General features: G+C 40.2%; 1 protein-coding gene across 3 annotated transcripts; it reads right to left on the reverse strand.

Moving 5' to 3' along the window:
* Positions 1-3,319: 3,319 nt before the first annotated feature.
* Positions 3,320-17,595, reverse strand: LOC128592457 (sulfotransferase 1E1-like). Of its 3 annotated transcripts, none has more exons than XM_053600731.1 (8): positions 16,014-17,258; positions 15,053-15,200; positions 12,598-12,735; positions 11,708-11,805; positions 9,232-9,358; positions 7,528-7,622; positions 6,047-6,227; positions 3,320-3,929 (listed from the first exon to the last, which is right to left on the reverse strand). In XM_053600731.1, exons 1-8 carry the CDS (start codon positions 16,179-16,181, stop codon positions 3,817-3,819), a joined length of 1,068 nt encoding a protein of 355 aa, XP_053456706.1. In that variant the 5' UTR covers positions 16,182-17,258; the 3' UTR covers positions 3,320-3,816. The 3 variants fall into 3 exon arrangements, with proteins under 3 accessions (XP_053456706.1, XP_053457217.1, XP_053458019.1); XM_053601242.1 differs by having other exon boundaries at positions 3,321-3,929; positions 12,610-12,735; positions 16,014-17,252; XM_053602044.1 differs by lacking the exon at positions 16,014-17,258 and adding an exon at positions 17,463-17,595 and having other exon boundaries at positions 3,324-3,929.
* Positions 17,596-18,027: the final 432 nt, after the last annotated feature.

The raw sequence follows: 18,027 nt of genomic DNA on the forward strand, positions 1-18,027 counted from the left end.
CCCCAGTGACACTGGACTTGGGTGTATTTGGGGCCAATGAGACCGAGGCTTTAAGAGACATCGCACTCTATGCTCCATCTTTTGCTCTTTCCTCTACCTGGAGAAGAAGCGTGTCCTGCGGACGGAATGCGACTTCAATCCAGTCCCAGAGTGAAAGGCAGAGATTTGGGAAAAGGAATGGATTATCTAGTTACAATTAATGCTCATTTGTTCCAAGAGGTAATTTAAGTTAGAAAAATATTATTCACATTTTCTTTGGTAAATAATTAATGAATTTCTTTCTACAAGTTTTGCGAATAACAGAAATGTACATATCTTCCCGGTAGTTATTTTTTCATCCATTCCTTCATCCATTCACTCATCAAATATTTATGAGTACCTACTGTGTACAAGTTTCTTTTCTGTTCACTTGGCTTATATTAATGAATAAAAACAATTTCCTTGCCTTTATGAAGCCTAATTTTATTTGGATTGAAGATAGGAAACAAATTCACTTGATATGATATCTGTCCTTCAAATTCTGAAGTTTTGTTCCTTGATCATCTGGTCAAACTACAGTCTGGTGGGTTTTTATGTCATAATGTCACCATTTTATTCTTCACAATTTATTAGTATTTTCTGAGGCGATATATCTAGTCTGAAAATATTCTATTCCATATTGGATAAATTAAACACGGTGGCCATACAGTTCATGTGTAATTTTAAATTCCACACCATTTTAAACTGTGCACAAACTTTATGGCCACCTGGCATTAATATATTATATCAGAACATAAAATACTCTAGGATGTAGTCACTTACAGCAAAAGCATTTATTATTTCACACAGTTTCTGAGGATAAGGAGTCTGGCAGTGACTTAGCAGGGAGTTCTGGTTCAAGCAGATTGCTGCTGGGACTCCAGTCATACCAGGCTTGACTGGGGTGGAGACATTGCTCTCCAGATGCTTCCAGCCTAGCCACTGTGGGAGTCCTTGGCTTGGGCTAACTTGTCACCTGACATCACTCTAACTTGCCACACAACCTCACTCTAATTTGCCACACGACCTCGCTCTTATTTGCCACAGGACTTCATTCTTTGCCTCCAGGTCTCCTCACAGGCCCACAGGAACCGTGTGACACAGGAGCTTTCTTCCTTCCTTCATGATGTTTTTACTTATTTCCATGCCTAAAACTTCCAGTATTGGGTCAAATACGAGTAATAAAAGCATACATTCTTTCTTTGTTCCTGATCTTCATGGAAAGGATTCAGTCTTTCACAGTTAAGGATGAACTTAGTTGTGTATCAAGTTTGATATAGCCCAGCTCTATTCCCAACTTGTTCAGAGTTTTTATCAACAGTGAGCATGGGATATTACAAAATCCATTTTCTAAATCAATTCATATTATATGATCACTCTTCTCAGGCTGTTGATAGAGTGGGTTACACTGATTGATTTTCAAATCTTGAAACAGCCTTACAGAGCTGAAATAAATTTTCATTGTTCATAATGTATAATTGTAGGTAGATATGGTTAGATCCAGTTTGTAAATATTTTTGTTGAGGATTTGTGTTTGAGCTTATGACAGATATTACTCTGTGATTTTCTTTCCTTGTGCTATCTTTTCCTAATTTTGGTGTGGGTATAAATCAGAGTATCCAACTCATAACGTTGAAATGTGTTCTCTCTTCCTTAAAATTCTGAAAGAAATTCTAAAATTACCCTTACTTTTCTTCAGATGTTGGGGAGATTCTCCACTGAAGCCATCTAGGCCTAGGAATTTCTTTTTCAAGAGAAAGAATTTTTTAGTATATGTGTAATGGTTATAAACTATTAAGGTCATCTATTTCATCATGTATGAGTCTGTTAGTGTATTTAGTTATCTATTTTTTTATAACCACAGTCAGAAATAAAGTAGTATGTAGTTTTGAGGAACTGGTCCTTTTTTCCCAAGTTGTCAGATTTATGAGCATATATCTGCTTCTCATTTCCTTTACTGGACACAATGCATGGTGTCATCCCTGCTCTCATTGCTGATTTTAGTGATTTCCTTCTTTATCTTTTCATCTTTGTTTATTTTGGTACAGGTTTATTAATTAATTATGAATTAATTAATTTATAATTAATCTTTATTTATTTTGGTACAGGTTTACTCATATTTGGGGGTGAAGAAGGGCTGGAAACCCTGGTGTTGAGCCAGGCTGTGTGGATGATGGTGGTGGTGGGGCTTAGTCACCTCAGCCACCTGCCGTGACTGTGGGAGTGTGAGCTGTGAGAAGCCAGGTCGCTGAGCCGTGAGAGGCCGCCAGGCTGGTGTGAGCCGGGAGAGGCCGGGTTGCCCGCCACTCCCTCCCTGGTTGCCCACCCACACTGAGCATTACTGAGAGGAGACAGGTCCCACAGACAGGTAGACTCAGAGTCGGCCAAATCCAACAGCCACTGAAAAGAAACTGGTTCTGCAGCAGCTTCAGGCTGCTCACAGGGGCGGAGTGGGAGCAGAGCTTCCTCCTGCATGCCACATGGGCTGGAGGCCGCGCTCCAACGGGCAGGGGACTTGTGGGCACCACCGCCAGCAGCGTCCACCCAGTGCTATGGCCCCTACCCAGGCCTGGTCATGGTGCCACTTGCTTCTGCTGCGTCCCTGCCCGTGGCCTGCCCCATGGTATGAGCAAGAGCTGGTGCAATGAGGGGACCCCGACTGGGGCAGAGGGGGCATCACAGGACACTGCTGCTGATCAGCTTAGACAGACGCCTGTACAGCCACTGGCTGGTGAACATCCGGGCAACAGGGTGGCCAAGTGACAGGAGACCTGTCTCACCTCTCCTCCTCGCTGCCCAAGTCTGCTCCAGCCGCCTTGGCATCCTGCCGGCCAGTGGACCTCCCAATGACACTTGCACCTTGCCCTGCTGGTCCATCAAACCTCCCGCCACGTTGACCCGCAGGAAGCCACGACTCAGGCTGGCCTGACCTTCTTCCAGAGCTGTTCAGAGGACTCAGCCACCCACATCTGCCACTAGCTTTGGAGCGAGGAGACGGGGTGGAGTCTGTGCCGCTGCGCCTCCCCCAACACCCTGAGTATAAGCGCACCCCCCACCAGCCGCCTCTGGGCCGCCACTTGGACCAGTAGGTTCAGGACAGTTAGGAGCCAGCTGGTGACATCTCCTCTTGGAGCGTGGGTCCCTCCAGCAAGTGGAGAAGGACAGCTCCGTGGGTGCTGTGGGTGTGGCCGTGCCTGGACAGCCCTAACCTCACCTCCGGTCAAGTGGTGGGGCGGGGATGTGGCTAAAGGAAAAAAAGAAATGTTTACTAATTACAGTGAAAGTCATTTTGTATTTGTAGAAAGTCAAAGAAAATCAGGAAGGGAATCGTAGCTATGGTTTTGCTCCCGGATTTACATGTGTGTGTATTCCTGGATTCTTTCTTTCATGGTCTTTGAGGTTCATGTAAGACTATTAACATACATGTATACTTACACCTTACATTTATTCACTACTAAATGGAAAAGAGTCATTAAAACGTGGTTTGGAATGCTTTTATTTTTAGTGAAACTCTAAAGTGGTGAATCAACTGTGTTACTGCATTATTTCCATAGATTATAGCTTTGTATAACACTTGTAAAAAATAGAAAAGAAGAGGAAGCAAAAGAAAAGAAACAATATTAAAAGATGATTACAAGGAGGAGAGAACCTCAGTTCCCCTTCGTATGAACTCAGCAAACATGTGAACCTGACCTATGATCCTTCACGTGTTCCTTCTCCACCAATCTAAAATTTTAAAAGTAAAGAATGATAAAAAGACATCTTTAATCCAGATATGTTGAGCAAAAAAAGCCCTGCTTAGATCTCAGTTGGAAACGTCAGTGTGCACTTCTTCATTTGCTGTTCGTAATGTTTGTCAAACTTTTCATTCAGCGCTACTGTGAAGTGATTCTTCCAGTCTCCTATGACCCCTGTAACAAAAGAGGAAGGACAATAAATAATAAGGCTCTAAAACAGAATCCTGAGGTTTTTCTAACATACATCGCTTTCATTAACACTTAGTTCAGTATTATTCTTGCAATTCTTTTTTTAGAAGACAATGTATACTGTAAATAATATACCTGAGCTTACAAAAGTGGATTTATCCTGATTTGTCAAATAAAAAAAATTCTGATTCTTTCCTCTTATGTTACCTCACTCAGTTTTTCTTCTGGAATTTACCCCTGAAATGTTGGGGTTTCCACATAAGCCCATGTTTTCCCACTCCTGAAATATTAAAAATCACTTTAAGTTGATAACACTCAAATCCAGTCTTACGGTCCATATCCAACTGGCTAAGTGACATTGCCACCGGATGCTTTCCAAGCGTTATAAATTCAGTTAGTTAAAAAACTAATTTTCTAGGCCAGGCAAGGTGGCGCACGCCTGTAATCCTAGCACTCTGGGAGGCCAAGGCAGGTGGATTGCCTGAGCTCACAGGTTGGAGACCAGCCTGAGCAAGAGCAAGACCCCATCTCTAAAAATATCTGGGCGTTGTGGTGGGCGCCTGTAGTCCCAGCTACTCTGGAGGCTGAGGCAAGAGAATGGCTTAAGTCCAAGAGTTTGAGGTTGATGTGAGCTGTGACACCACAGCACTCTACTGAGGGTGACAAAGTGAGACTCTGTTTCAGAAAAAAAAAATGATAATAATTTTCTTCCATACAAAACTGTGTTTTCTCTATGTATTTTTTCATAACCTGGTTAATGGCAACACCAGGTATTCAACTCATAAATGTGAAGTTATTTCCTGAACCACAACATCTAATTCATTATTTATATTCAGGCTTTTTTTCTTTTTTTAGACAGAATCTCACTTTGTTGCCCTGGGTAGAGGGCTGTGATGTCATAGCTCACAGCAACCTCAAAGTCTGGGGTTCAAGTGATCCTCCTGCCTCAGCCTCCTGGAGTGCTGGGATTACAGGTGTGAGCACCCGTGCCCACAGGCGTCCTTTGCACACACTGCCACCCGCCCACTTCTGCCAACGCCAGGTGGAGCGTGTTTCCACTTCAGCTGTTACAGACCTAGCAGGTACTGCCTTTTTGCTGTCCATCACACACCCAACACTCCTGTTGTAGAAGAATATCACCCTCCTTTTTAAACTAGTCAGGAGTTCATTTGCCCCCAGGCCCAAGGACCCTTAAATGTTCTCATTAAAATAACCCCCAAAGCAAAAGATAGAAAATATGTACCCTGAAAATCAGATAGGGCTTGAGGGTTTAGCAGTCTTTCCTCGAAAGCCTAATGATTATTTTAAGTCTTTTGTTTTACCTTAACTATATATATAGACATTTTGGAAAAGCATGTAGAAAGCCTGAAGGTAGATAATAAAATTACAATCTAACACTTGACTCTTCTCAGGGGCTCGTTGTTTTTACCCAGTGGCATGTTTGCTATCCTGTTATTTTACAAATTGCCTTGCCCTTTCACTGACAATATGTTTGGAGGAACAAGATTTTCTCTATTCTGTTTTCCCTGCCTCACATATCAGTCAGTACAGCAGATGTCCCAGTATTCTGCTACACTCCTTTAGATTTGTAAACTGACTATACTCCACGTCTCCTCAGGCCATGCCTTCTTCCAAAAAGAATTTCACCTCCCTGTGTTTTGATAATTTGTTAACAAAGGTGTATTTGAATTCCTACCTTTGCCACTCGATCTTAAAAAGTTGTCTGTCTCTTGTTCAAGGAAATGCCGACTAATCGTTAAGCTTGTTTCCTCATCTCAAGATAGAACCTTTCTTTCAAGTTTCTGGTTAGAACTTAAAAAGTCAAGAAGACAGAAGGCACAGAGGCTTTGTTACAACGGTTTGCAGAGTATGACATTACCTTTGGTATGGGGGTGAGGGTGTCTTCCGGTCAACAAAGGCTCACAATTTAGTAGCAGTGTATCCTGCACAATTGGAAACTCACTAGAGAGGGTAATCACGCGTCAGAGAGACTGAAGAGAAGGAGTGGTCCACAGGCATGGATGGGCCTCACTGGATTTTTGCCTGCAACAATGTCAACTTGCACCTTCCTAGAACAGGACACACACCACAGACTTTCTTACCCTTTCTCATGAAGGGCGACACCTGATGGTTCATCACCTCCGAGGGCAGAATCGTGTAGTTGGTGTATTTGTTGTTCTTCATCTCCTGGAATGAGGTATGTTGTATAATTTTGTTCACAAGCTCCTCTGATGGCTTCCTCTCTAGGAACTGAAACAATTTCATCACCTCTTTTCTGATATCCTAAGGAGAAAAATAAGCCTTGAGAATCAAATCGTTAAAATTAAATAAATAGCTATTTGGATAAAAAATGAAAGACAAAAAAAAAATCTCCCCTCCACTGAAAGTGTGTTTTTTCCCCCAGGCCTGGTCTTGCTCTGTCACCAAGGCTGGAGTGGAGTGGAGTGGCACAGTCGTAGTTCACTGTGGTCTTGAACTCTTGGACCCAAGAAATCCTTCTGCCTCAATTTCTGGAGTAGCTAGGAATACAGGCGCATGCCACCATGCTTAGCTAATTATTAAAAACTTTTTATAGAGACAGTGTCTTTCTGTGTTATCCAGGCTGGTCTCAAACTTCTAGCCTCAAGCAATCCTCCCATCTCAGCCTCCCAAAGTGCTGAGATTACAGGTGTGAGACCCCGGGGCCAGCCTTTTAAAATGGATATAAAAGATACTTCAAAGATCTTTAGAAGAACTAAATGAACTAATGTTTGTAAATGCTTATTAGGAATCTGGTGAGTGTGAAATGAGCATCCCAATGGAGATTTTTATTTTGAATCCCTCTGATTACTAATGAAGCTAAAGAAAAACTAGGTGATAAGGAAATTTTAATCCCATCACACTTTGCAAGCTACCATTTCTGCACTGTCTTTACTCTCTCCTGGAAGTTTGAGCGGATATAAGACCTTACCACTCTGTCCTGCATACATGTTACTCTTTATCAAGTATTTTATTTATCTCAATATGCTACATTCTGCAGAATTTACTCAGCTCTTTCACTTTGCCAATTCATCATTTAACCCTGTCTACTTCATTATGTAACCTATTCTTAATGTTCTATGTTTAAAATTTTTTATATTTTTAGAAATTCTATTTGGCTATTTTTTTTTTCAATTTGCCCTGTCAATTTTAATAGCTGACTGTTTATTTGAAATGGTTAAATTTTCATCTTTTATTTCTTTAGACATATTAAGCATAATTATTTTATAATTCCTATCTGATAATTCTGACATGTATAGATTTGAAGACTAGTTGATTTATTGGTGATTCCTTGCACGTGCGTGGTGTGTGTGTGTTGTTATTTCATTAACTAAATTTCTTTCAAATTTGTATTTTGGGAAATTTTTAAGACTTGGGTTTAAACTTTTTTTAACAGAAAAAATGTGTTTGCTAGTGTCAAATCTGTGCTAAAGTAATGAGATTATTGCAGTCTTTTGGAGGTAGTTTTCATCCTTTATTTAAAGGAAGATTTCTGTATCCAGAGCACTGTCAGACACTCACATCTTAGAAACTACCAACTGCCTACGTGTCTCCAGCCTCTTACCTTTTTCATGTCTTCGTATAAAAGAAATAACACATGTGGATTCCCTCTCTTTTCCCACCAAGACTTTGCATGTTTATACCAGGAGCCATAGGGAACTAAAATTAGAGAAAAAAAAAACAACATAAAGGCATTACATCGTCTTTATACAGCTTGAAAACAGGTTTTCAAACAACAACAACAAACAAATGAAAATGAACGATCACGAAATGAGAACTAATGGGTCAGCTGCAGGTCATAAGCAAAGTTCTTTGCAGCAAGAAAAGCCAAGTGTGTTTGTTAAAGCACATACCGAAACACAACGTCAAAGTGTACCATTATGATATGGTTTTGGACAAAGAAAAGTAAGGAATGTCCTCTTCTCATCATTTTGACTCAGAGCTCCTGAGAACACTTTTTAAACTGGTGTGTGTGGGGGGGGGGCGGGGGGGTACTGCGTGCACACATGTGCAAAATCAGGTTTTTACTGAATGGAGTTGAGTGAATGAAACCATCAATGGTCTTACAGCCAGAAGAGCTAAGTCTAGCTCTCAAATGTTCCCTTTAAAGACTAATGTGGCAGCTGAGGCCTGTGACTCCATGAGTGCTTTTCATGCTGCAGATGGCAAGGGTGTTTTCTTAGGGACCTTGGTGTCATTCTGACTCCAGAAAATTTGAACATTTTGGAGATGATACGATACAAGTAAATGTTCTTTCTTCCCTTTTATTTCTTTCTCTTCTGTCACCCACACAAAAATATTTCATCCAATTAAAAGCTGACAAAATACAATGACACGTGAGCCAAAGGGCTCTGCTCTGTGTTAACTCACTGGATACTTCCTTGATTCTTTGACCCTCGTGGGCAATTCTCCTAAGAAAACACTTCCCCTGATATTTATAATGATCTTATTTATCATTTTTGTAGAGATGCAATATTATTTTTCTCAGCCCTACACTGTGAGGCTTGACAATGTGAGGCATGTGTTTTATGCATGACTCTTCAGCATAATTTTTCCTGAAATGTAGCAGCAAACACATATACCTTACTTGTATTGAGTCAATGTTACCTTCTGTGAATATGAAAGCGGCATTATTATGTTTCCTTGCATTCACTACTATGGGTGAGAAGACCATTCTTTAGTGAACACTGCAGTGTCCCGCACCCTATTCCTCAAATCTGAACACCCAGTTGCTAAAGAGTCAAAACTTCCCGGAATATCTGCTCAAGTAATTCTTAAAATGTTTCTGACAGAACTGGTTGAAATCTCTGGGTAGGAAGAGCAAGGATTTTATACATACTCAAACTTCTTTGCGAATGCTGGCTGCATATGGCATTTTTGGGGAAACAAACAGACATTTTGTGTTCTCTATTCTCTCTCCCATTCTTTGTTTAATAGGGTTGTAATGACATGTTGCAAAATGCTTTTCCAGTAAAAATAGACAAGGCAGAGAATTGGACACTGAGTCTTGAAGAGGAAAACTGCTATTTCAAACTCCACCATACTCCCATATTTTTATTTTTAGGTATCGCACTGGAACATCTAAGTTATGCAATTTTCCATCTACATCTGGAAACCTTGTGATTATTCTGAACGTTGAGAGCATTTAGGACTTCTGTCTTTTGATGACAAATCAGGATAACATAACCAGAATAAATGAAAATTTTGCTCAGAGATGTCTTATATCACTTACCTTGAAAAAAAATCTGAGATAAAAGGCTGCTCTTACCTTGTCCCTCCATGAATCTCTCCACAAACTCTTCAAAGGATCCAGGATTCGGGTGTCCTCTTGCCATTAGAAAAAAGTAATAAAAAGAAACGGCCACATCCTTTGCATTCCGGCAAAGGTAGATCATCTAAGAAGATGAAATCGTGTATTAAGCCACTTCATATTGTTTCAAAAAGTCTCAAGATTTAAAAACAAAGCATTTATGTTTTCAATTATCAAGGTAATACATGTCCATTGTGCACAGTGTGCAAAATATATAAGATTATAAAGAAAAATCCTTCAGGAACCTGAGGTGACAGCCGCTTTTATAGCATTGTTCAATCTTCAATGTTTGTTCTTTTTATTTTTATGCCTTTTTTTACATATATTATCTCATTTGAATATTATACATTTATAAATATAAATTGAGTCCATTAGATTATCACTAATAGTGATATTATCACTTTTTTTTTCTTTTTTTTTCTGGAAAGGGGCTCCTGCTCAGCCCAGGGTGAAGGCTGGAGTGCAGCGGCAGGGTCATAGCTCACTACAGTCTGGACCTTCCAGGCTCCAGGGTCCCGATTCTCCCACCTGAGCTGCCTGAGTAGCTGGAACTACAGTCTGGATCTTTTTTTTTTTTTTTTCTGTATTCCTGTAGGGACAAGGACTGGTTACATTACCCAGGCTGGTCTTGAACTTTTGGTTTCCCAAAGCACTGGGAGTACAGGTGAGAATCACCAGGCCTAGCCCCAGTTTATCAGGGAAGAAACTAAATTGATGTGCAGCCAGAATACACCACTGGGATTAAGTCAGGAGAGCAAACTGTCTGCAGACAGTTGGCAGCGCTGTCCTCTGGTCTTGTTATTTAATGTCTCTCTTCTCCAATCTCAGAAAGGCCTTGAACACATCAGCCTCAGCTACTCCTTTCATCTATTAAGCTGCTACTTTTTGTCACTTTCTTCCTTTTTCACTTATAGTTTCTGGTCCACCATTCTAAATGCACTTTTACAAATATTTTTAAACTATGTGTCTCCTTGTTCCCCCATTAATAACCCTGGAAATATTCCAAATATGAATCCATCCAACCATCTCCTACTCCTTCCTGACCTCTGAGATGTAAGGAGTCTTATGAAGACTTAGCTTTTACAAATGTATGGTGCCTACTTTCATTTGAAAAGTAGAAAATTAACAGTAAGCCTGCACCCATTCTCCAAAGGAACAAAGTGGCCTGGGAAAATGTCTTTAAAAAATGGTAATGACCCAGGGGGTACCTGTGGCTCAAAGGAGTGGGGCACTGGCCCCTTATACCGGAGGTGGCAGGTTCAAACCCAGCCCTGGCCAAAAACTGCAAAAAAAAAAAAAAGAAAATGGTAATGACCCCTCTCCCAACTGACACACATGTAACTGGTGTGTGCTAGTAAGATGCCCTTATGAGCAGAATGATTCCAACAGGATGTATATGGTCTGTCTGGGACTACGTATGATAAAAACAAACATTGGAATCTTTGGAATTTTAAGCTGTTGAACTCTAAAAATGTCCAGTCTGTGATGTCACATCAGAGTCCAACACAGGAATGTTTCTGACTGTGGCAGATCATCTTTCTGTCAGGGAGAGCTATGTGCAGTGCTTTCTGCCCTCACGTCTGGAGGGTGGGTCCCAGGGCACCCACAGAGTCAGAGAGGACGGGGTACGGCATTCATGGTCTCAGACTTTATATGTTGCCTGTGCTTTGGAGCTTTATATGACATTCTTCCCGGAGAGCAAACCTGATCATGTAAATTTTCAACTTTATATGCCTACAACTCCTCATTACCCCTGGAGCAGAGTCCAACCTTCTTAATTTGGCTTCCAGTGTTTTACATGGTCAAGCGTCAGCTTATCTCTCTTCACTCATCCAGCAAATACATATAGTTAACATTTCAGCCAAGCTGAATGGATTTCATATCTCCCCCCCCCCCCGCCCCTTGTATTGACTCTGCCTTTACACAGACTAACTCCTAGGCAACCTGCAAATGTCAGTGCAGATGCTTCCTGTTCCTGGACACTGTCCTCGCCCCAGAGCCTGGGTTTGAATTCTCTCATTGGACCCACAGAACCTCCTGTATTATTTGTTCCCTTGTCCTTTGCAAAATCAACTACTTTTTTTGGTTCATTATATACCGGGAGGTGTGTCACCCCCTGTACAAGCATTTTTCATCTAATACAGATTCCATGAGGAAGATGATATTATTGTCTTTCTCAGATGTGAAGGCCAAGGCTTAGAGAGTTTCACTGGTTTTCTCAGAGCCATATTGGGCAAATGGCCAAGATGGAATTACAATCTACACACTGACTATTCTGACTATATTCCACAATTATTAAATGTTTACAGACTCAGTGAAATAACAAAATAAATGAGTATGCATGAGATGTAATTCAGATGCCATCTGATCAGATCGCTCTACACTGTCTCGGGGTGGACAAAGCTTTGACAGCAGGTGGCTCTGGCTGGGTTACCTTGCAGTTCTTTTCCCAAAATGAGGCTGGAAGAAGTTCAGCTGATAGATGGGTCTTCACTAGTCTAGGAGATGCCATCTCGTCTAGTTTTTTTACTCCTGATATCAAAAAATTAAAAGTTAAACAACATTAAAAATTATAAATATTTATATGGATTTCCAAAGATATTTCAAAAACAGAAGTAACTTTAAGATTATATATTGTGTTCATGATGATAATATATACTGACTATGAAAGAAGTATAGATAGGAGAAAATACAGAGAGAAAAATAAGCTGAAATGAAATTTCACCTTCTGGGAAAAATTATTAACTTTTTAGAAAGTAAGCTTCTGTACAAATACACCCCACTTCACAGACACCCCAATACCACATGCAGAGGTAAAACTTTTGACATCTTCTGAATACCTTTTTCCCTCAATGTATTACATTCAAACTGCAATGTTAAGAAACATCCAAAAATGTACAATAATTTCATTGTGTTATTATAAGACTTTTTAACTATTTTTATTGATTACTATTCAGGCTATTTCTAATTTTTCATAATATTAAAAAAATCTGTGATGAATATGTTTTTGCATATATCCTTAAAATATTTATGGGTATTTTCCCAGTGTTTTAAATATTATGACATTCAGCCCACAGAGAAATAAATGTTCACATACAGTGAGGCTCTGGTGAAGGCTTATAAGACCTGTCTTTATTCACAGAGTGAATAAAGATGGGTCTTCCAGACCCATGTTAAACCATAAGCCCTCCAAAGACTTAAATAGAAATGTCTGTGCTCTCTCACGTGTAGGACTTAACCCTGACTGAAGCTCTTGCTGATGGCTCTGTGCTGGCACCATCTACATGCACACCTTGGCACACACACACCTCACTTGTAAATCACCTTGGGCATTACCATTCATGGTGGCAGCATCATCCCTGCATTCCAGGTAAGGGACTCGATCAAAAATCGCTTCTTTGCACTTTTCCAAATCACCTTCTTTATAGATCATGTATACGATTTCACTAACCCAGGTTGTGCCTGTAAAAATTTTAAAAATCTTATTTTCCTGCTGACCATATAGGTTGATGATGCTGGATTTATGTATTGACACAATAGGAAGGTACAAGTGTGATGTTATTTGAAGGGAGTCTGAATAGCCATAAGATTCAAGCAATACTTTCCTTAATTTCATATGTTATTAGGACCTCAAACAGCCTCAATAAATTAAGACAAGTATTATAGTAAGGCACACCTGTGAGATGTGCTCAAGTTTACCCATGATGGATTGTGCAAGCTGATATCAGGTATGGACTTCAATTTTTATGTCTAAAAAGTAAGGTGGCTTGAGTAGCAGAAAAGGCTCATGGGCATGCCTCAATCACAAACTTTACTTGTTTATGACTTAGACTGTGTCCTAGTGCAGACAGCATGAAAAAGAGAACATCTAATCCTTGTCTTATCGTGGCCAAAGGTCCACTGAAGAGTCAGTAACATTGTCCAATAACTGCTGTAACATAGACAGGAGGGAGGTCTGAGTAACTGAAAGGAGGAATGTGTGATGGAGAGTGCTGCTGCTCCTGCAGCTGCTGCAGGATAATGTTTTGGCAAGAAATGCCATCAAGAGGAAGTGGTAATTGAGCTCACCCTTAATACACTGCTGGCATAAATTCACAAGCTGTGGGAGGGAAAGGAGGGTTCAAATAGGAAGAGGACAAATCTCTACCAAAAAAAAAAAAAACCTATATTTGCAAGGTCAAAGATCACATTAGATCAGATTAAGTTTTTTTAAAAAATCTAAGGTTAGATATTTAAGAATGGCATAGTGATGAAGAAAATCATTGGAAGTGGTCTGTAAGTCCTAAATCTAAGTGTCTGCCTGAAGAGGGCAGTGGGGCCTAGGTCGCAGAGACAAGCAGAAGGCAAGCCTAAGGGCCTGTGTGCAAATGAGAGGGTCTGCCCCACTGTGCAGAGTCAGGGAGCAGCATCAGCAGATGTGAGCCAGGATAGCAAGTTCATCAGGACTGTGTTTAGAGGAACTTCACTGATGACACAATAAACACAGCCGTGGAGTGAGGGATCATAGGACGGGAGATCAGAGGCCCTGCGTGAGGCTAGGACAGGGTCAGACTGAGGAGTAAGGGATCAGAGGAAGGGAGATTGGGGGCCCTGTGTGAGGCTGAGATTCCCTCAGACTGAAAGGGCAGATGAGCTGAGCTTGGCAGGGAGACCCCTGAGGGAGAGGACTGAACCAGAGCAGCTGTTGGCTTCCAATTCCAATCACTGGTATTGTGCTGCCATTGACCCCAACAGGGAAGAAAAGTAAAGGAACAGATTTAAAGGGAAAGTAGCCAAAGACATATTGATGTTTAACATATTTATTTTTAAGTGGAAAATAGAACAACTAGACAGAGAAATCTGGATTGGACTATTCTAATGTCTAAAGGTCTATGATTACAGAACTCCAGAACTACGCATAAGCTGAACTAATCTCAAAAAAGAAGCACTGCTTAAAAATGGAATTTTCACTCTGGGAGGCCAAGGCAGGTAGATTGCTTGAGCTCAGGAGTTCAAGACCAGCCTGAGAAAGAGCAAGACCTTGTCTCTAAAAACTAAAAATATAAATTAAAAGAAAAGGAGTGTTGTGGGTAATTGTAAAGAAGAGCTGGTTGGGCAGTGCCCATAGCTCAGTCAGCAGGGCGCTGGACACATACACCGAGCATTACAGGTTCAAACTGCCCCGGCCAACTGAAAACAACAATGCAACTGCAACAAAAAAAGTTGCCGGGTGTTGTGGCAGGCACCTGTAGTCCCAGCTACTTGGGAGGCTGAGGCAAGAGAATCACTTATGCCCAAGAGTTTGAGGTTGCTGTGAGCTGTGATGCTATAGCACTCTACCCAGAGCAACAGCTTGAGAGACTATCTAAAAAAGGAAAAAAAAAAAAAAAAAGAAGAAGAAAAGCTGGTTAACTGGAAAGGAGTTTTGAAATATCTATGAAAAGTGCTTATGCTCTGCATATACAATGACAGTAATGTCACGAGGTAAGCAGTGGGTGGCTTTAAATTTTCATTATGAGGTAACTACAGATCCATCCCTCTATATTACAGGAGTTTCTAATGTGACCCACAATATCCACATCACTGCACTGTTCAAGCTGTAGGCTCACATAAGAGTTACAAAATAGAGCTACTTTTCCTATGCCTGTATAAAAACTACTATATCCATCTTTTTTAACACAGAGAATGAGTATGTAAGAAGTGTATGAAGAGTATGAAGAAGCTTAATATTCACTATTCAGGTTGAGTTCACCATTTTTGCATGAAAAAAAAAAAAAAACAATTGAACAGAGAGCGTTACCAGATTTAGGGTAGGTGGAGATGACAACGTCATCTGGTCTTGCCTGGAAGGCTTCCACATCATCCCAATGTTTAGCAAAAACTTTGTACATCAGAATCCCATGGATTTCCTCAAAGTATTTACCATAGTCAGAGTTGGAAGACTCCATCTGAAAAAAAAGGTTGAGTTTCACACTCTGTGGGCACAGCATTAACAAGCAGGTGTAAGGAGGTCCCCTGGCTGCTGGTGCTCCTCAGCCGCTGTGAGTGTTGGGTAAACACACACTAACGCTGTGTGTGGCAGTCCTGGGGCCTAAAGAGTTTCTGACACTATTAGGAAGGTGTCTAACATAGAAGAGTACCAGAGATTATATGTTACATGCTTAAGACTTAGTAAAAATGTGAGATATTCATTCAGATGTTCAAAAACGAATAAAAGCAACAGACCCTTCAATTTCTTTAATTGATAGGGCATTAAAAATAGGCCCAGAAATACAACCCTTTAAAGGGTTCAATTATGCATTAAATGACAAGAAATATTGATGGTCACATTGGGTTGTTATTGCTAGATACCTAAGTCAGAGCATTTTTAAATGTTTCTGAGTATATGTCATTTAATGAAAATAATTCAAATGCTTGATGAAATTAATAAAATTAATAGAAAATGAAATTAATGACACTGTGACATTTACATTAGGCACAGAATCTTAAGGTGGAAAAAATCCTTTTGTAGCCTCTGACATTATTTCTACTATTTGTCTTTCACTTGACCATTAGCATGGTGGGTACTTTCACTGAAATGATTTCATTGTAAGTTATAAGGTCAAGGAAGATGATTATTTACTAATTCATCTCCTCATTCCATTGCAATCCATTTCATGTTCTGGGTTAGTCATAAGATATTTAATTAAGCAAATCTTTCTTTGTTGGCTTTTTACTTCCTTTGATATCATTTTTTTTTTTTTTGTAACTGCCAAACTCACCCCATTTTGAATTTGTGATGTAGCATCCCAGCAAATGCTGCCCTTCCTTGCCGTTCGCCTGCTTAGATCTTCTTGTTCACTTTTGCCCAGAAAGCTGACTGGCAAGTTATTTTCACACACATATTGCAACTTTTTAAAAGCTTTCCTCTCAGGCACATTAGATGTCATTTCTCCAAAATTATGAAATTTCTTTTCCCAAAATAGAAATCAGTCTTTTCAGTAAATCCCATGTTTCCCAAACCTTCTCCTTGCTCTCAGAAAACAGACACTTCACTCAAAGAAATCTGTAGTGAAGGCACAGCTTGAGCCCTGCCCATTAATATGTTTATTCATGTGAATGCTTTCTTGGTGTTCAGCCAAGTCTGTGAGAATTGGCTTGTAGTTAACTGGGAGTGGTGGATTTATCATTAAATTGTTGGCTGACTTCTAGTTGCCCCTTCGTGTCAATAGAGGTAAAGTAGGAGGCGTGTAATAAAATCTCTTTCCTTTTTTCACTTCTTTTGGTAAGTTGTCTCATATCACAATGTATGGGTTCCTTTCCTAGCCAGACTCTTGTTTTTTCAAAAGATACACTTCAGTTTAGAAACTGTCAATTTCATGTCCTGAGTATGTAGGTCACAGTTGTTCAGAAACTTCAACAGCAAATGGTTAAAAACATGACTCATAAGCTTGATTAAATTCAGAAAGTTTGTCTCCTTCTCTTTTTTCCTTCTCTCCTTCCTGTCTCCTCCTTTCTTCGTCTTCCCACCTGCCAGCAAATAATCGAAGAGCGAATACTTACCTTCTTCCTAGCATTGTAGTAAATTCTAGAATATTTTGCTTATGGTAGGTATCGACACATTCTCTTAGGTTTACCTGGATTGGGGTAAAGTGGCTGAAAGTACATCTTTCTATGCCAGACCCCACACCACTGTAATGCAAAGTAAGTGGTCAGAAATAAGCATTTGTTAAATTTGATCAAGTACTTTCTTCTAAGAATTCATAGATAACAGAGGTACTGTTTAATCTACTTGTCAATGATTTACCACAGACTATGAATGTCTACTAAATTTACCTGAAATTTCTCACATAAGAGTGCTTCTTGCGAGGCCCCTAGTCACAGCTGTGACCATGAAACGTGACATCACTCTTGCTTCCTGCCCCACTTGTCTCATCTCCTCAACAGTACAATGAAAATACGTCCCAGATTTACAGGATTTACAGGGGAGCCATACTCCTGTCATTTTGTGTTAAAACTCTTTAAGTCGCAAAACAGTGTATAAATGCAAGATATTTAATATAAATATATAACTTTACAAGTCTTTACTTTGTATTCTTAATTTACTAACATATGACTTATTTTGTTTTCCTTATATTTTTGTTTTAAAAGATGTGTGACACACCGTTTGCCTGCCATATTTTCTAGACCTAAAAATCTAAGTATTAATATCAATAATAAAAAAATACAACCTGTCCAGATGATCCTGTAAAAGAAATTAAATAATCCGGTTTAGTTCTTTTCCAATACCAAGTCAGGTCTTAAGCTGCAAAAAAAGAGATGAGAACCACTGTGCATTTGGAATGTTGCTGGTGAGTTTATATTCTGAATGCCAGAGGGGCGGGGCTTCCTCTGGGGAGCTTGGCTCTGGGAGCCTGTGAGGCAATGATTGCCATAGATATGAATGCATACCTCCACACGCAGCTCCAGTCACACTCATTCACAGAGATGGAGGGAGTCTCTGCCAACTTGTTTTTTTTTTTTTTTGGCTCATAATCAAATTCTTAAATTTGTCAATAGCCCTCAGGGATTAGGGAAAGGGAAGAAGAGAAAGTGAAGGGGAAGGTGAGAGAAAAGAGGCCTGGAGCGAAACATATGAAGATAGGAAGGGAGAGCCCTACTCGCTCTGATGAATAATAACATAGATGGGTTTGAACTTGAAAAGAGCAAACTTAGGGGCAGTGCCTGTGGCTCAAAGGAGTAGGGCTCCGGCCCATATACTGGAGGTGGAGGGTTCAAACCCAGCCCCAGCCAAAA

Source organism: Nycticebus coucang, chromosome 1 (assembly GCF_027406575.1).
Source record: "Nycticebus coucang isolate mNycCou1 chromosome 1, mNycCou1.pri, whole genome shotgun sequence".
In the NCBI taxonomy this organism is placed as follows: domain Eukaryota; kingdom Metazoa; phylum Chordata; class Mammalia; order Primates; family Lorisidae; genus Nycticebus; species Nycticebus coucang.